The 19,957-nt window shown below is 41.6% G+C and overlaps 1 protein-coding gene across 1 annotated transcript in view; it reads left to right on the top strand.

The window, feature by feature from the left end:
- LOC133027607 (dynein axonemal heavy chain 9-like) overlaps positions 1-19,957 on the top strand; it is a 127,042-nt gene that overhangs the window by 61,697 nt on the left and 45,388 nt on the right. The window contains exons 48-54 of the mRNA XM_061094657.1: positions 5,810-5,971; positions 6,880-7,076; positions 9,321-9,483; positions 10,179-10,302; positions 12,513-12,655; positions 14,316-14,477; positions 14,732-14,965. Of these exons, the coding sequence (XP_060950640.1) occupies positions 5,810-5,971; positions 6,880-7,076; positions 9,321-9,483; positions 10,179-10,302; positions 12,513-12,655; positions 14,316-14,477; positions 14,732-14,965 (1,185 nt within the window). The remainder of the gene's footprint in view (positions 1-5,809; positions 5,972-6,879; positions 7,077-9,320; positions 9,484-10,178; positions 10,303-12,512; positions 12,656-14,315; positions 14,478-14,731; positions 14,966-19,957) is intronic.

The following is a 19,957-nucleotide window of genomic DNA, read 5'->3' on the forward strand; positions in this document are numbered from 1 at the left end:
CTCCAAGTTGTATATGCTAATGAGTTCACATTTGTCCGTATCACTTCTGGAGAAATCACACGTTAAGTGAGCCAATTAAAAGAGGACAATCAGGCTAGCCATTAAAATAACTGATTAAAAAAATAAATTTAAAAGCCTCCTTTCCGGCGTCCTCTGGAAGGCTGGGCACTATGCGTTGTTGTATGCTGTGCCTATGTGCCACATTGTGCAGGACACCGCATGGTAGCACAGTGCTGCAAAGCTTTTCAGCATTAAACTAGTTCTGTCATGGCAGCACCACCGACTCTCGAGCTTTCTCACCGACTGACTGAGCAAAGGAATAGAGGTCATTGTGCCTCTACTCTTGGTCAGTCTAGGAATTGGCAAAGTGTTTAGTAGCAATGTAAAACACATAACTTCAGGCTTTGCATATGTTTGGCCTTATACAGTCATTGTTACTATTTTATACATACCAGAATCAGCACAACCTACTTACATATACTACTCAATCAGGATTTTGATACACTATAATATGGGATATAAGTCCCTTAAAAGGAAACAATTCTTTTAAACAACCCTGTAAAATGAAATATAAAAACAATAACTCAACACAGAAAGTTGGATTGTGCTAGAAGTGATTTAAAGTTTCTAGCTGTGTTCGGCAGTTTTTTCTCCCACAGAGTATTTTTTTCCCTGCCTTTATATCCCTTAAACATTTTGTAATTGCATTACCCCATTGACGGGTATCGTCCTTGTACCATGCACTGTCTCTTGTTTCAAGCAGACAGTAGTATTTGTATTTTTCACACATAAACCTCCTCCGTGCACTATTTTGTATTAACTTACTGATAGAAAGCAGCAATGCATTCTATCTGACAAAATCTTTTCCAAAAATGCAATGTGATTGCTGACAGTTTGGTCAGATATTTGGATGTGTTGTGCTAGCAGAAAGACAAACCTCTGTACAATAGCAAAGTAGTAAATTGCCATTTGTGATCAGGTTTTCCCTAATTTAAATAACCTGTGTATACCTATATACCTATATCATGCTGAAAAAGAGGTTAAAATGATTGAAGTTACTGTGTGAATAATGATAATAAAGAACTTTTGATAGAAGTTCAAACTCTGAATAGTTTTACAAGTCACTGAATAATGTGGGAGTGATGGTCAGATTGAATGTTTTCTGCAGTTTAAAAGGGGGTTTTCAGACAGTGTGAGACCATCCAACAAGCACTTTGTTTTCACCATAGTCTTTCCTTTATGACGACTGGGTTTCAGCCATTATAATGAGCTGCTCTGTACCAGGCATAGGCCTCCTGCACTTTGGGATTTAGCATAATTACCCCCCCAAAGCGCAAGCCCCGATGACCCCAAGACTTACCTTTCAGAACTTTGATCACACAAAACACTGCCTTGAAGCAGCTAGGGGAGAGTTGGGCCCCACTATGGCATTGTGAGTCCAGCGATAGACAAGACCTTTCTGCCCGTTTGTCAAAGTCATTCTTCATAGTGCAACTGGATATCCAATGGCCACTCAGAGGAAACAGTGTGGAAGTTTTGGTCGCTGTTCCTCTAGAGAGTTTGTAAAGGACGTCAGAAAGGGACTCCTGGAGCTCGTTTGAAGTTTTCCTGTCTAACTCTTACTGCCCGACATCTCCTGGCACGGCGGGTGGAGGTGAGCAGCCTTGCAGCTCACAGATCTGTCTCCGCTGTAATTCCCCCACCACACCTCTGCACTTTAACACCTTCAGAAGTTGGAAAGTATTTGCCGCGACTGTACAAACGCCTCCTTTAATATCGAGCACAAGGCCTAATTGTCACTCAGCATTTTCTGGCTTGAGGTTTCAGATGTTTACCTCAGCTGAAATAATTGGGGGACTCTTTTTGATTCACTTTGTTTTTCAAAACTTTGGAACTGGAAGATGTACCCAGAGGTAACCGTCTCGTTGTGATCATCTCTAATGAGGCAGAAATATGAGCTCAGAGACTCTGTGTGTTGAAAAGTAGTTTTTTAAATGTGGCAAGAGAAGCTGGTCCAGGCAACGCTCAAGGATGCATCTTTATTAAAATATTGCTTATGTTATTTGCTGACAAATTTCTCACGTTAGGGCTTTTATGTTGAAATATGAGTGGAGCTAAATTATCCTCCTTTTTTTTTTTCAACACCTTTTTCCCACTTTGTCCCTGAGCACTTACTTTCTCACTGGGTCTTTCTCCTTCAGACTGTCTCCATGAAACACTGGGGCAAACACCCTGTGGATGTTAAATTAGACAAACTATAAGTCAAGTACTGAAGCCAAATTCCGCTATAAGGGCAAGACAAACAATTTCACATTTGACCGGGAGCATTGTCAAAGAGCTCTGTTTGCCAGTGTTCATTCTCTGCCATGACCAGCAGACATTTCTGCCGGGCTGTCTTCTCCACGTCAGCCTAAATGAGCTCCTTGAAGCTCAGGAGGCAAGTGAGAGGATGGGGGGATGTGGACAGAGTAAAAGAGGAGGACAGAGACAAGGCAAAGAGAGAGAAACAGAGTACATGAGAGTCACGTTGCAGAGAGACTCTGAAGCTGAACTGTACTGACTGCACAATATGTCTGTATGATGTTTCGTGGATAGTCAGCTGGGTGCATTAGTTAGGGGGGGAAGTAGTGTTTGGGGCTCAGAGCAGCTGTCAGGCTACAGGGAAAGCGTGCACACTGCAGACTGCCTGACAGACAGACAGATACGTGCCGGCACACAGCTCTCTAATCACTCTCATCTGAGTTGAGGAAAGCGATGAAGAATCAGGGACAGAAAGTCAGCTGGATAGAAGGAAAACAAAGTTCCTCAGTTTGTTAGCGCTTTGCTGTTTGTTTGATTGGTACGATGCACAGCTATAGGCCCGAGTATGACGGCCATGAGGAGTTGCCATATGGTGTTTTGTTTTGCTCAGGCACACTCTTACACAGAAAGAATGCATAGTGATGTCAGGATTGACACCATTAAGCAATGAAATGGAGTAGAAAAGGAGATCAATTAAATGTCAAAGGATTATTTCATTCACACATACGTGAAAAAGAAAACATCTTGACTTTTGTAGATCCAGAGAAGTGGCGATAATTCCGGCTCAGTACACATGCAACCAAATCCCCACACAGCACACCTCCCCTATCTGCACCATTACACAGTGCATCTAGCAGCCAATTGTCACATTCAGTGGGCTCAGATATGAAGGCAGATCAGATTCAGCTGGCTTTACCCCCAGAGCGGATTCTGTTGATTAGAATATGTTCTGGGGCTGGAAACACACAACATCTGTTTGCCTAGCGCAGCCTCCTGGGGGACAATGTGCAGAGGGAAACAAGTTCCCGGGCGTCCCTTCGTCCTCTTCCTCGTCCTCTACCACACCTGTTATGTGAAGGTGCCTAGAGGTGCACTGTCCATTCTGCTCGGCTTGGTGGGAATGGCCATGTGGGAAACATATACATCATTCAAGCCTCCAGTAGAGACATGTTAATCATCAATCATCCACTAAACACTCATCTGCTCAGTGTATTGATTACCTGTTCTGGATTTCTGTTGTTTTCAATTAGGATGAGTAGTAGTAGTAGTAATCTGTCTGGATATGGGGGTCCCACAGGATCTTAGCTAGGTCATTCTCAACCAGTGATGCCGGTAACGCGCTACTTAGTAACGCGTTACTCTAATCTGACTACTTTTTTCAGTAACGAGTAATCTAACGCGTTACTATTTCCAAACCAGTAATCTGATTAAAGTTACTTGTCCAAGTCACTGTGCGTTACTATTTTGTCATTAATAGTAAAATATATATTTGATTTCGTGCCGCGGATGGGGGAGCAGCCGCCCTCCGCTCCGCGCAGCCGGAGGCTCGGTGTGCGGCGCGACGTATTTTGGGGGGGGGGTCCTCGTCCGCGGCTCCTCACGGCGTCTCTGGTGCGGGGGTTTCCTTTCTCTTGGACCGAGGGGTTGTGTCTGTCGCCGGTGCGGAAGGCGGGCCGTCGGAGGGGACGGTCGGCGGCGGCGACTCTGGCCGCGTGCCGGGCCCTTCTCGCGGATCACCTCAGCTACGTCGCCCGCTCCGTTCGCCCCCCCCGGCGGTGCACCTCGGCCGGCGCCTAGCAGCTGACTGAGACCTGGTGCGGACCACTCGCCCCACTCCACTGTTTCACTCATTACATGCGATAACAACATAAGATTAGTCCAAAGTTACACATGTAGACATGATATCAGCCTACATGTGGTTTTATACTCTTGTTTTGTTTTGTAAAACCACTCCTTGCTTCTCTAATGCTGTGAACAACAGGTACAATGTTCATAAAACATGTTGAAAATAATTTAATAGTTACATTTATAACCAATGTATAAATAGTAAGTTTTGCCATTACAGTGTTAACAGTTAAATATGTCAGGTCAAGAAAGACTGTCTTAATTTTATTTTAGAAAAACAAGTATTTATGTCAAGTGAAGTCAAGAAAGACTGTCTTTATTTTATTTTTTATTGTTTTATAAAAAAAAGAAGTATTTAAGTTAAGTTAATTCAAGGAAGACTTTTGTTTTTATAAAAACATGTATTTTTTCAAGAATTCGTTTTTAAGTTACATTGTACATTGTTGTTGTGTACATTACTGTTAAAAATCCACTAATAAAGTGAGTGTTGGCAAAACCGGTTGTCATTTTTATGTTGAGCCGGCGGGGGTGTTGTCGGCAGCTGCGGAATGTAACTAAGAAAGTAACTAGTAATCTAACTTAGTTACTTTTAAAATCAAGTAGTCTGTAAAGTAACTAAACTACTTTTAAAATCAAGTAGTCTGTAAAGTAACTAAGTTACTTTTTCAAAGTAACTGTGGCAACACTGTTCTCAACCAACCCTCAAGTTTTTTTTTTTCCATTTTGACCTTGGGACCTCCAGCCCATACTTGCCACAGATGTTCCTCTTCCTCATATCATCCATGGTTACTGTTCCATGTATGCCGTCCTTGCCTGCATCTCACAATCTGCTGTTATGTGCTGGGCTGTGTCAGGTGCATATTTGCACATCCTGCACCTGGGATCCTGTCTGGTGTGGTAGACCCTGGCCCCTGAAAGCCCACTAAACATCAACATGTTGGCAATGTTGTCATTGTGTGCATATTAGCATACTGACTTAGGTAAATGTGTTGCTGTGACAGAGCAGCAGCCTCAAACAGCTACTACTGTGGAATGACTCATTCACTTTTCTTCATGTAACACACACTGTAGTTTACTCTATAGTGAGCAGTAAACCCACATTATAAACACTGATGAATCTTCATTTTACATGATCATTATAAGCTGTTACTGATATTTTTGAAAGTAATAGTAATAGTGTAAATGTCATTGGTGCTACGTTTCATGATAGTGGGTCTTTTTTCAGAGCCTTATATCAGCATAACATTCACAGGTGCAATCACAAATGCAGAATCTGGACACTGAAAAAATACTAGACTTCAAATATATAGTAAAAAGGGAATCATTTACAGACAAGCTCGTAGACTGAAATAAATAAACCCTCTTTGAAAGCACTGCAGCCACATGCAACCCCATTCCTTGATTTTTCACAATTAATTTCTTCAATCCAACACCTGCACACAGAACTTGTAACCACATGCGGCAACACTTCTGAGACAGTGAGATGAAAGGAAAGCACTGCCGCTATATTCTGAGTTTCTCTGCCTAACAGCTTTCCCACTCAATATCCATTGATTTACTCTGAGTGACTGAGCTGTATTTCCCTCCTCGTTCTAGTGTAAATGGGCCAAGTTAGCCTCTGGAATGAAACTCTAAGCTTTGCTCTCCCCTCTTCTCTGCCCAGGGCATTCTCTTCTGTACCAGCGAGTGTCTGAAAGCCCCTTCGGACCTGCTGAAAATGTACCTGCACGAGTCCAGCCGGGTCTACAGAGACAAGCTGGTGGAGGAGCATGACTTCGAGGTCTTTGATAAGCTGCAGGTGGACACAGTGAAAAAGTTCTACGAGGTAAGAGTTTTTTACAAAGTTCTGCCGGGTAAGACAAAGTGGAGGGAGCAGGGAGAGGAGGTGGAGGAAATCATTAGGCTGCCTGCTCTGTGTCTGGACCTCGACATCAGTGGTCAACACAGCGAGGAGAAGGAGCAGAGGAGAAAAGACAGAATGTGTTTTAGTCAGGGAGGGGGCTGATGGGACGGAGGGCCAGGAGAGGGTTAGTGAGAATATTAATCAGTATGGTATGGGGGGCCTGGCTGTCAGGGTCTGTGCTGTCAACCCAGCAAATTGGAAAACATTTTAATGGTTTTCTGTCCACTGCTCCCCTCACTACCCTCTCTGGCTCTATTGCATGCACACTAGTCATGCCACAATGAGGAGCCTGACAAGTCTATGTGTACAGACACCCACAGAAATAGGAGCAGAAAAATAATCCTACCCTCTCTAGAATATATTATTTAAAGCTCACACCTTCTGCAAACTTATGAAAAATTGTGCCACAGAACAGTTTGCAGCATGTTTTCCAGCTATTTTTACACACAAACAGTAATATCTTTAGAGGCATAGAGCTGTAAGAACGTGCTCCTATGAAAATGAAGACTGTAACAGACCATGAATTATATGTGATCTGTACAAAAATGCCTCATTCATCACAGCTACTGCAGCTCTATGCCAGTGAACGTTTACAGAGGGAGCCGGCATCCTTTAGGGACACACAAAATCTCTCCAGTGAAATAATTTGTGGCCCAATAGCTGCCCGGGTGAAAATGAACTAGGTCACCCTGTGTGCAGCTGTGATATTCAGCTGTGTCCCTGTCCAGACTATTTAAGCTTAACACTAATGTTATGCTGACAGGGGTAGCATGTGTATTTGTATGTTTACCACTCCAACATGTGTGTGCGTGTGTGTATCCCTCCCTTAGGAAATAGACGAGACTCTGGCGGAGGTCAAGCAGATGAACCTGTACTGCCACTTTGCCAGTGGGCTGGGGGAGCCCAAGTACCTGGCTGCAGATTCCTGGAGCAGCCTCAACAAAACCCTGCTGGAAGTGCTGGACGCCTACAACGAGGTCAATGCCACCCTAAACCTGGTGCTGTTTGAGGATGCCATGGCTCACATGTAAGTGGTGCAACCCCCTCTGGGACTGTGGGGGGGAGACTACAGAAGGAGTTTAAAAAAAATGTTTTGGTCACGTTCTTTATTTACTAAAATGGAAGGCAAATGGCTTCCCAGGTGATTAAGGTATAACAGTTCCCTTTACAGACTGTTGAAAGCAGACACAGGGAAATCAGTAAAACACCAAGCAGTGACAGGACATCATGACGGCCTAAACAAAAGTTAGAGAAGAGGTTCAGTGTAAAAATTTGTAAAAACAGAAGTTTAGTTGACTGTATGGTGTATATCTTTCTAATTGTCAAAAAGTCCCTGAAACAGACTCAAATCAACATCCCACTAACAAGTGTTAAGTGTGAATCCAAAGCCTGATATACTCTATCTTATTCTTCTTTGAGAAGAATAAGATACAGTATATCAAAACATAAGCGGATTTCAGATGTGAACTCAGCTTAATATCCGCACAATGGGTTCCAGACTTTCTCCAGAGTTAACTTTTCCCACATGAAGAACACAGCAGAGGATCCTCTGACACGTTCACTAAAACCCCAAAATCTTATGTCCAGCAAGGTTTTAATTCTGCTGTGGAGATCACGGGTTTTTGGTTGTAACACATCCTCATCTACCTGTATCACCAAATATTCTCAAAACTCGTCTTGTACAAGTAAACATCAGTTGATGATGACATCGACGCTCCCAAACGCCTGCAGTGAATTGTCCTGATAATCTCCTGCTGTTTTCTCACCTGGGCTCATTCAGACAGATTTACCAGGGCGCTGGTAGAAGAAAGTCTGGAGAATGTCCACAGCATCTGATTATTTCAGGAGATTTTGCAGAGTTAAAACCACTTCAATGATCCAGATGTTCATACATAACCATGAACACACACAGTGTAGTTTACTTTCATTTGGTCCCACATACACATACCATGCAAATACTCAAGAGAGCACCAAATATGCATTAAACCACCACTGAAAATCATCCCTAAAAAATACACAGTTGGCTCCTGTTTGAGTAACTTTTGCTCAAAACTACAGTTTCAAGCTGTTTCAGGAAATTGCTGAAAATGAAAGTCTATATTTGTGAGCAGATTTGAAAGATTTGCATCTTTTTTAGGGGGTTTAAGCTGAAATCAACATTCAGAATAGGGAAACTGCTATTGACAGACAGACTTACACATTGTAGGCTTTGGGCTTTGTTGATATATGATAGAATAATGCCTCCCTTATTCCTTGAGTCATGTAAACATGAACTGAAATCTTGTAGCAGCTCTAATAACATTAATGATGTCCTGTTGAATGGGTGATTGTAGTTTCTTTAAAAAGGGAAGGAGACAGTCTTCAGGTAAAATGTGCAGAACAGAAACCTGACTACAGCAGACAATATTTATTCTCTATATTATCATCTTTAAGTCTCATAATAAAAACAACTACCAAGGTATTTTGAAAAGGTCAGTCCTTTTAGCTGTTTGTTGATCAGCAGTTATTTGTTGTAAATTGTTGACATTTGAGACAAAGAGTCAAAGGCAGATTCAGATTCTGGGTAGAATATGTAAATGTACATATGTATATGTATGTAAGGAAATTCGATTGTGCTTGCTTGTGTTGAAAAATGTCAAAGGCCCTGCGATACACTGGTGACTTGTCCAGGGTGTACTTTACCTCTCGCGCAGTGTCAACTGGGATTGGCTAAGTGGAATATCTAATGTTTGGATCGATGGGAAAAAAATTTAATTATTTGCATGTGAAATATATATGGTACTTGGGATTTTTTTAATGTCAAATGGATCAAAGCCATTGAAGTGTGAGAGATGAAAGCAGCTGAAGAGCAAGAGATACAAGTTGAACGTCAGCTGAGCTTTGAATGATGAAAGCAGTTCAGCTTCAGTCCAAGTTCTGCAGCAGGTGCTCCAACCAATGGAGGTGTCGCTGTATTTCTTTTAGAATGAAGCTACAACAAAGTGAAACAGAAATCATTTCCCCTATTCACAGTGAAGAGACATCATCTCGTTATAAACAAAACAAAGAGATTCTCAGGAGTCCACTACAACTGAGTCCAATCTTTAACACATTTCATTGTGGCACAGCTTAATGAAACAGAGTGATGAGGGCGGGGGTGACTAGCTGTATGAGAGCAGAGAGCGGGAGGCAAAGGCAACCTGTGTGTTTGTATTATGAGTCAGATTGTCTTCACATTGTCTTCATATCTGTCCTTCCTCCCTCCCCCGACTGTCTGCACCTCCACATGTAGCTGCCGCATAAACCGAATCCTGGAGTCTCCACGGGGTAATGCGCTGCTGGTCGGAGTGGGCGGCAGTGGCAAGCAGAGTCTGACCCGACTGGCTGCCTTCATCTCCAATCTGGAGTTTTTCCAAATCACCTTGAAGAAAGGTTACGGCATCAGTGACCTGAAGGTATGAGGAGAATTACACAGCAAACTTACCTCTCTGCACAAACATCCATCAGCGCTGGTCTGTTTGTCTCATACTGAGTCTTAACAAGTTTCTAACATGCATACAGATCAGCCAGGTGAGGTTCAGACGTATACACATGGCGGTGTCTGAGGCAAATACAGACATAATCCTGACAGTATGTCAACAATATGGGAGGAATCCACATGGTGTCCTCGCACTGACTACGTTTATACAGGCAGCATTATTTCAGCTATTGTTGCAAGAAGAGTTTCCCATTCATAACATGATTTACATGTTACAGAGCAAAGTGTGACTACGACAGCAAGCAGATGGTAACTGCTGCTCATGTCGATATTGTAAAATGCTGGGAAAACTCCAATCAGATGTAATAATGGGATGAAGACATGTTGTCATTATGCAACTTAGGTCAGAATTCTCCACATGTCTTAATTCAATTATTGCTTATTTGGAGTACGACCTCACTAAGGTTGAGGTTATGAGAAAATGCTGTCTTATTCACAGTGTTCAGTCTTATTCAGGTAAATATATGAATATTGAATGTAAATGTGGTCAGTTATCCAGGTCTCATCCATTGACCGCTGCAGAATAACACATCTTTAGGCCGCTAACAGCCTAGTCTCATTCTGTGTGTCCCCCTCTCACTCCATGTGACTTTCTCTCTCCCTATCTCCCAGTGTGACCTGGCAGCCCTTTACATGAAAGCTGGCGTGAAGAATATTGGCACCGTGTTCCTAATGACTGATGCCCAAGTGGCAGACGAGAAGTTCCTGGTTCTGGTCAACGATCTGCTGGCATCAGGTAATAGCAGGCTCCTCTAATAACTGCATGTCATGTTTTGCAACAGAGAAATGCTTTCGCTTCGCCTCAGCAACAAATCACTGTGGTGCCGCTTCTACGGCTTCACTCATCAACCAAACACATCATTGTGAGGGATTGCAGGCTCGGCTGAGAGCCACATGTAGATTTATACGCTACATTCAATGAGCACAACACATAGCGAAGCATAATGAAATATGAGGATAAATGATTCTCTGTATACCAATCTTAGCAGTGGAATCATTTGGTAGTTAGTTTACAAAAACAAATGTACTTAATCATTTCTTGTAGTATTGGGAAAGATGGTTTATGTCAAAAGCAGCAAGTAGAACAAGAACATTAAAACATTACTTCCAAGTTCCAATTTAAAGATTGAAAAGTAAGACAAAGCACAATTTGAATAAAAATAAAAGTTGAAGTCATAAGAATGTATTGAACACGCTCAGTTCAATACATTCAGGAGTCTTGACTGTTCTGACTTTTCTTTACTTACTAGTGCAGTGCCCGTTCTAAACCTGCCTGTTTGGAATGGGCTGTTTTCTTGACCTGTGGTGAGGCTCTGGAGCTACTTCAGATTTATTCTCTGGCATTAGTGCAAAAGGAATAATGAAAACATAGCAGGCCTCCAATATTCTATATGTTTTATGTAGTCTGTGGTGAAGAGTGCAGTTAGAAAACGTTGCGCTTATCCTAACTGGTTTGAAAAAGAAAATTGCATGTTGACTATTTCAGAGGTCAGTTCAGACAATGACACAGTCTTCAAGTTCACAACTTTTTAAATCAAAGCTCTGCAGTTCAGCTTGATATTTAAAGCATGGCAGCAACAACACAAAGTTATGCTTTTACATTGTAAACAAAATGTTAAAGAGGAAGTGATTCTATGAATATTGTTGTCATGATGGAGATCAGCAACGGCGGCAGATGATGATAATGATCTCAAAGTCCATTTCTTACCTCCCAGTGAGTGAATATAGATTACCCCCCTCAAAATACTTATTTTGATTTGAATATCTGGATCATGATTGGCATCCACACCAAATTGTATCTGTTCATAGATATTAGCACTCGCATTATGTCTTGAGAGATTCAATAAATGTCAGAAAAAGTACAACAATGTTAAAGAGAGTGAAAAAAAATCTGTAAATGTTATTGGCTGACTGGTACTCCACCCTTCCACCAAGTTCCAAGAAAATCAAGAAAATTCAGTAGTTTTTGCATAATCCTCCAAAATACAAACAAAGAGCAATGAAAACAAAACTTCCCTGACAGAGGAAACAAAAGCATCCTACAACATCATACTCATACATTGTGTAATTCCTACCATATAAATGTATAATAAATTCAACACATAGTTAGAATTAAGATGCATATTATTAATATCATTGATATTGATGTAGCTGTAATATACAGTGATCAGAACATTAGAATTTCTTTTAAATATTGTGCTCATTGACGACTGTTTGATCCAACAACCAAACAATTGGAAATTACATTGGTAAAATTAAGGATGTAAACATCTTTCACCAGAGATTATTGTAATTTGACTATATCATCACTCACATTGTCATATTTCTTTGATTGTCATGGAGCGCAATAACTCATCCCAGGAACTGCTCGTACAGATTCTAAGAAAAGTGCCATTGTGAGGGCGGTTAACTCTGTGAACGCAATGTCCTGAGTAATGATGTGAAATGACAAGGCTATTCAGTCTGAATGTCAGGCTGGCTTTCACTTTGGCTTGTGGCTTATTTTCTGGCCTAATCTTACACCAGAGCAGGTCTGAACAACCCAGAGGGTCTTTGTGCTGATCAGAGGCAACACAAAATTAAGCAAGTGGAAAAGAAGGGAACACTTAGGTAGAAACACCTGAACTCGGGCACCGACTATTTTAGGTGCTGTAGAGAGTCGACGTTCACATTCCGTGCTCTGCTCGTCTCTGCTGCTGCAAGGCTGTTACTTACAGCGGATCCCTGCATTAGCATAAGTCCTCTGTATTAACTCCTGCTGCCCCCAGCTCTGTTTACACACCTAGATTTGAGTCTCAGTGTCAGTTCAGATCCTGACAAGATAAGAAAGTTTCAGAGAGTTCTCTCAAGCTGGAAGTTTAGCTCTTTAACAGAAAACATTAGGACATCTGCCTTCAGTCTTGCTTGTCTTCCCGCCGGTAATGTGTATAATTTTATCTCTTGTAGGAGAGATACCTGACCTGTTCCCAGACGACGAGGTGGAGAACATCATCAGCTGCGTGAGGCCAGAGGTCACTGCCTCCGGAGTGCTGGATTCGAGGGAAAACTGCTGGAAGTTCTTCATCGACCGCGTTCGCAGGCAACTCAAGGTGAAACACAAGTTCAGGACAAAAAGCTGTTTCTATTACTTTAAATTCCACAACCAATCATGCAGAAAGAGTCGTTCTCAGTGGTTTACCTTGGGGGCAAAGTTTGACATTAATCTCTCTCGTTGAACTGCGTCTGAATTTGCTCTCCCTCCTGTCTTAATATAGCAGTGGCATGCTGCCTCACACTCTCATTTACCATCTCGAAATAAGACTACCCTCAGACTTGGATAAACACCTGGTTTTATGATGAAGTCTCCCCCTAGACAATTTTCTTTTTTGACACACTCAGATGAACCTGAATGCGTCGGCAAGCGGTGGACGCCATAAATATAAATCACAAGCACAATTGCTGCTGCTTAGTTTCAGATAATTTCACCAACGTACAGACACTTTGTTTCCCCTTGGGAGATAAGGGATTCCAGGGGGTTGCTTATCCTGTCATTATTACAGTGTGCACGCCCACACCACCACCACCCACATCCTCCAGCCCTGCCTGGCTCCCAGCTCAAGCCTCTCTGGGTTGGAGAGTGAACAAATGAGGAAGACAGTCCCATGGGCACGGGTTTGAAAAGAGTGGATTTCTCTCCTTGTTTCAAAATGAGTCTGTCTGGATGGAAAGAGCCACTCCTCAAAGAGTCGTTCTCACTCAGAAAGTTTGCATCAAATTTGCTGAGGTGTCTGTCACTGCCTGTAGCTCTCCATGCCGAGCATCTGTTTCCCAAAAAATTAACAAAATTATCACATTATAATCTGTGACAGGGGGTCATGTGATAGGACCCTGACCAATCAGGGAAGGCTACGCCGTGACTGAAAATACCCTAATGAGTAAGCCAATATTCCCAAACATGTCCGTCTCTGCCCCACCAGATGAAAACGTCTCTGTTTCAGTGGCTCTATGACTCCAGTTGATTGACGGTGTAGTATGGATTTAGCATCAGATTTCTGATCATCTTAAATTAACATCTTAAATACCCACAATCTATTTGGAACAAATTACGTGATGCATCAGTCATACAGAATATAAACATATCCTAGTGGATTTTGTAATAAATATACATAGAAACTCATGTGGCACTACATTCAACCTCTGCCACAAGTTGCCATGGTTTTGTATTAACAGACTAAAAGAAGTTATGAACCTTATGGTATAGTTAATGACACAGAGTCCCTCCTGATCAAAGCAGGGTGTTGAGTCAGTTTGTATTACAAATATAACAGGAAATGTAAAACATCATTGTTGTTTCTTTCAGTTGTTTGTTGTTTCTGTCATCATTCGTGTCTTTGGCTGTGCCTTCTGTGTGTTTGCCTCTTCAGTCTAATGCTCCTGAGCATCTGGCCGAGCTTCTCAACAAGCCAGCTGTTAGTCTCCAACAGCGAAAATCAGTCTGACACAGCCCACAGCTCAAAGCACTTTTAATCCACATGCTCGCTGGGGCTTTATTTGCTTAATGATGTAGCTGCAAATAATTAATGCAGAGTTTTCCATTCTCCCTCTTGCCCACGAAGAAGTGCCGATCGGAGCAGGAATTCTTTTCTCTGTCTGACTGTGAAAGCAAATTATCTCAATCTCGCTGCTGTGTCAGACTTCACACTTAATTCTGTTTGACCTTGGTGTGTGTGTGTGTGTGTGTGTGTGTTTGTTCCCGTCCATGTATTGCAGGTGGCTCTGTGTTTCTCTCCAGTGGGTAACAAACTGAGGGTTCGCGGCAGGAAGTTCCCTGCAGTGGTGAACTGCACGGCAATCGACTGGTTCCACGAGTGGCCACAGGAGGCGCTGGAGTCGGTCAGCTTCAAGTTCCTACAGGAAGTGCAAAATATTGATGTGAGAGCAGTTCATACTCTTATACACACACAGGCATGAAGCACCCACAAAAAAACGAGGTTCATGCCCTGAAAATACAATTTCAAATATCAGGCACAGTGACACAATGAATGTGATATTAATTTCAAGAGCAAGATGAATTAAATGCAGAGCCTGAGCCTCAGGAGATATTGCTTTTCCTCTAAATCTGCAGAGTCATCCGCTTTCAGTGTGAATCAGTGTGTAACCAGCTCTGTAAATTATAATTCCCACAGCCTGAAGTGAAGGACTCAGTCAGTAAATTCATGGCGTACGTGCACACGAGCGTGAATCATACATCCAAGGAGTACCTGTCCAATGAGCGGCGCTACAACTACACCACGCCCAAGTCTTTCCTGGAGCAGATCAATCTGTACCGCAGCCTACTGGGTCAGAAGAGTAAACTCCTCACCAAAAGTATGGAGAGGCTGGAGAACGGCCTGCAGAAGCTCAACAGCACCTCAGCTCAGGTACAGTACATCAGCATCCATTTAAAACTTGATAAAGATATGCTATGTTTCTCTTTTCCCAGGTTCCATGCTCAGTATCCCTGTTTTTTTTATTTAAATTCTTTAAAACCAAAGTATCTTCAGTCATTAAAAACAGAGAAAGTTAACCGAGCTGCATGTAATCTTTAAAAGGGTTTTACAAATGTTTGTGTTCTATCAAACTACAAAACTTCCAAACTTTCTATCTTATCTTATGGTCTTCATCAGCTGATGTAGCTTACGCTCTTGTCAATGAATTTAGGATATTTGTTACGTTTTTTCAAGCCCTTTTCATTGATACTTACTTCAAAAAAGGATCAGTTGGTAAATGTATAGCAAAATCGTCTCATGACAATGAGGCAAACATCTGAGGAACATCACTTGGAAGAATCAAAAAGCTCCAGAACTAGATCCTATCAAGTAGCCATGCAGTTTGTCTGTGGTATAACTGTTGTGATTTAGAAAAAGAGTAGACTGTGTATCACTTCTCACCCCATAAGCTCATTCACCTTACTCACAATAACATTCTCTGTTAGTTGGCGAATCATTGATGTAAACTTTATCGCCACCTACTGTCTTTTTGTGATCTCCTAAAAAGAAGGTTGTGTGGATGTAGATCTTTTTTAACGGAGGGGGAATAATCGGTCCAAACAAACATCAATAGTTGTGTAGACAAGGCCTTAGTCTCTGTGCTCGTCTCTCTCCTTTGTCAGTTCTAATGTTTACATCCCTTGTTTGTGCTTGTGTTCTTGATAGTGTTCCTTGTGCTTCTGTTTTTGCTGCAATTCAATTTTAGTGTTGCCATTTTGTTCCAGTTTTTGGATATGTGGAATTTTCAGTTTGCCTGCCTACAAAGACTGCAAGCCTGCCTTTGCTTATTACATTTCACTTATCTTCACACCTGCCTTGCCCCTGGTTTGCTGTTTGGGTCCAGTTAACCTTAAGCTTAACATTTCGATGCCGCATGCAGCCAGGTTCCCTTTTAAAGATACTGCTTATGTAGAGCAGAAAAATACCTGGTTGACTTTTGTCCTTTTTATTTTATGTGAAATGTTTATTCGCATCATTTTGTGTTTTCATCTCTAATATCTACACTTGAATCCATTTGTTCAGATGTTTACTATCTACACACGTTTGCAGATAAGGGCCATGAATAATGCAACACAGGGTCTGTATGGGAAGCAGCCCTAATTATAAATGGTGTACACTGTGCAAGCGAAGCAAAACCACACACACACAATTTTACTCTTACATACAATGCTTATCCACTGCTTTGCATAAATATGCCCACACATTGCCACCCGCACACAATCGCACATTCATAAACACCTCTCACACACAGGTGACGTCAGGGTGTTGAAAGCCACGGTGTCCTGTGCTCGTTTCCCAGTGCACCGCATTCCCATTACTGTAGGAATGAAACACACACACACATACAGAGAGAGGAGGTGTATGGTAATTGAGGAGTCCTCTAATTAGAGAGCACACACTTTACAGCAGCAAGACACCATTAATGCACCCAGTGTTTGTTAGTGCATCCACACTGATGGCCACACAACTGTAAGTACTGTTATTTAACATTCTGTGCAAGAGGATCCATGGCTCACCAGGGGCTGCTGTGGTCATGATAAACAAGAACCAGGAGGGTTAAAGCAAAGATCTGTGTGTGTGCGTGCGTGTGTGCATGCGTGTGTGTGTGTGTGTGTGTGTGTGTGTGTGTGTGTGTGTGTGTGTGTGTGTGTGTGTGTGTGTCGGGCTGGCTGTAGGAGATGCTGTATGAGTCATCTGCTCCCCAGAGGACACATTAGTTCCATGTGTTTTTTTCCCTCTTTAACTTTGTGGAGGTGGTGTCCTACCTGAGGCTGCTTTAGTCTGGACTAGTAATATGTGTATTATTTAATGCACGCAAGAAAGAGTGGTAATAGTGGTAGTGAAAATAACTTTAATGGTTGTATAGGTTTTGTTGGCAGTACTAGTAAGACTAGTTATAGTAAAGGATTGGTAAATATAGTATGTGTTTACCAGCTACAGTCACTAGCAGTGGAAGTTGTAGTAATACGTTCGAGGAATACTTATGGTATTAATAGTAGCACAAAACTAGCATTACTAGTCACGTGAGTAGTGACTGTTATAGTTTTAATGGTGGTAGTAGGCAGCTGCATTATGGTTATATTAAGCAGGTATAATAATAGTGGTTTTAGACTATTGTAGTTAGACTGGTATGAAGCAGTTGCAGAGATAGTAGTATGAAGTAGGTATAGTAATAGTAGCAGTAAATAGTTGTAGTAATTTAAGTATTTAGATGTAGTCGTAAAAAGGAGTTTAGAGGTGGTAGTAGTGAAAGTTAATAAGTAGCATTGGTAGTGGTAGCAGAAGTAGTAACATAAACTATTACTAGTAGTAAAAGTAGTATCATTAGTAGTGGTGCCAGTAGCAGTAGTAGTACTTTTTAGTAGTAGTACTAGTAATAGCATTAGAAATGGTAGCAGTACTAGTAGTAGTTTGTAGTAGTCGGCTGCTTTATAAAGACTGACAAGGAGCAGATAGATACGTTTTCCTACCTGATTTTCGTCTGCAGTAGATAAACACAAGCCCAGATGTATTGAATCTCACCCATGTCTCCCACCAATTAGTTTGTCCCTCTCCTCCCTCTCCTGTCTCCCCCTCGCCTATTCATCATGTTGATGGCTCACTTGGTGCTCGTCTAATGTTCGCCTGAATCTTTTCTGTGGAATCGTCGCAACCCCGAAAGAACTGTCTTCCCCGCGGCCTGATTTCCTGTTTGTTAATTAGCTGAAAGACAAGCATGAAAAACAGTCTGTTTTTATTTCCCCAGTGCAACATTTTGACAGAGTCGGACGGTAATGCAGAGCCCTATTTGTCGGGGAGTTATGAGGAGTTTGTAACAGCTTTAATTTCTGTTTATGGCCGTCCTTGGTGTATGTATTTGTGTGTGTGTTAGCCTGTGTGTGCGGGTGTGTGTGTGTTTGCTCATGACTGTTCTTGATACCTAAAGCTTTACCTTTTTCCCCCGATATGCACGCCATTCGTCTTTTTCTGCCTCTTTATCTTCTTGGACAGAATAACATTTTTTTAACTAATGGAGTGAAGGTCAAATCCTTAGATCCTTTGTGAAGCTCATTTGTTCGATGTTCCTGAGCCTCTTTATTGCTTTGAAGGATTGAGAAGATGTTTAGGGCTCAATTAAATTGCCGTTTAGCTCATCAGCAATTGCATTAATCATAAGATTCAACAATACAAACAATGAAAGCAGTAGTAAGCATTTTTAAGGCCTCACACTTGGATCTCACTCTTTAATCTAATTCAAACTATCACACACTTGTTTCATCATCACATGGAGAAAAACATTGTCCTTGTAGTTAATAACAACTTATCATGTCATCCACACTATAAATACACTGGTGAGTTCATTGATGGAAATAAAACATGTCACCTGTTTTACTCCAAAAAGACAGAAAAATCATTGCTTTGCAGCTAATGGTCGGGTTATATAAAGAGAGAATGGGTAATTCAATTAAATGAAAGATACTATTGTGATTTTTAGGGGCTTTCAAGACTACCTTGTGGGTTCCTTTAAACTTTTGCTTTTTGTCAGAATCTGAATAACAGGTGTTAAAGCCTTAGTCCAGACCAACGGACCAAAGTTTTGCCCAGATCACCGTGACCTTTGACCACTCAAATATAATCAGTTCCTCCTTGAACATTGTACCAAATTTGAACAATTTCCCTTAAGCTGTTGCGGAGATGTTTTGTTCACGAGACCCAAAGCGTTTTTGTGAGGTCACAGTGACCTTGACCTCTGACCCCTAACTTATAATCAGGTCATCCTTTATTCAAAGGGAATGTTTGTGCTAGATGTAATGAATATTCTTTTTAGGCATTCCTGATGTATCACGTTCACAACAATGTGACCTCACGTGACCTTGACTTGACCAAAATCAAATCAGTTCATCTTGGAGTCAAAGCGAATGTTTGGACCAAATTTGAAGACAGTCTCTGAAACTGATCTTAAGATATCACCTTCAAGAAAAACATAAGCAAATTTTGTGAGTAAACTGTGACCTTGAACTTTGAACTCTCGATTTGTCCCTTCCTCCAAAACGGGGGCGTTCCCGACTGAAGGTCACTCTGGGCTGATCATGTGACAAAATAATCATGAAGCTATCGATTGAGTCGGAGCCTCTCTGATCTCGAATCGTAAATATCCAACATGTTTTTAATATATTAATACAATCTATTATAATATAATTGGCTCCGACAGAAACCTGCAATAGCGAGATAGAGCGAGCTGACCAGAAAGCTTCACCAAACCAATGTTGTGTACTTGTACAGCTGTGACTTAAACAATGATATATTCGCTGCAAAACAGAACGCACAGTGTCGGTCCTCCTCCAGGTTTATTTTTCTTCTGAAGTTTAATCATGGGAGTGTTCCACACTCTAGTTCAGAAGGGGGCTGTAGTGCTGTTAAGAAGAAGCTTTCGCAAGTTTCTGTGAGATTTTAATCACCACTGTTAAATCCGGGCAAGCGTGTGGTCCGATGATCTGGCCAAATCACCCAGTGTGTGTGTTTTGAAGATTGTAAGATAAAAAACAGGTTGAATCACTCATTATGTCTGTGGTCTCCCACGTTATTAAAACTGGTCAAGAGTTGGAAATCCTCTAATGTGCAGCAGCCCTCATGGGAAATTCCCTGCTGAGTCCCATCCTTTGTTAAGATTTCTGACTGGTGTTGACCATTTGTTCAAACTAATGTTGTCCACCTAATTTAGAATTAGGAAGATTCAATAATGCTTTATGCCAAATTTGTATTGGTACAGTTGAAATATAAGAAGTAGACTTCACATAACTGTAGCTTCTACTGTAAAAGGAGCTAAGATTCCATCATGGGGCCATTTGTTGTCTAAGTAGCTTGTTTGAAGAGTTTATTTAGCTGTGGATGTATTGCAGATGA

This window comes from Limanda limanda, chromosome 21 (genome assembly GCF_963576545.1).
Source record: "Limanda limanda chromosome 21, fLimLim1.1, whole genome shotgun sequence".
NCBI classification, from domain to species: domain Eukaryota; kingdom Metazoa; phylum Chordata; class Actinopteri; order Pleuronectiformes; family Pleuronectidae; genus Limanda; species Limanda limanda.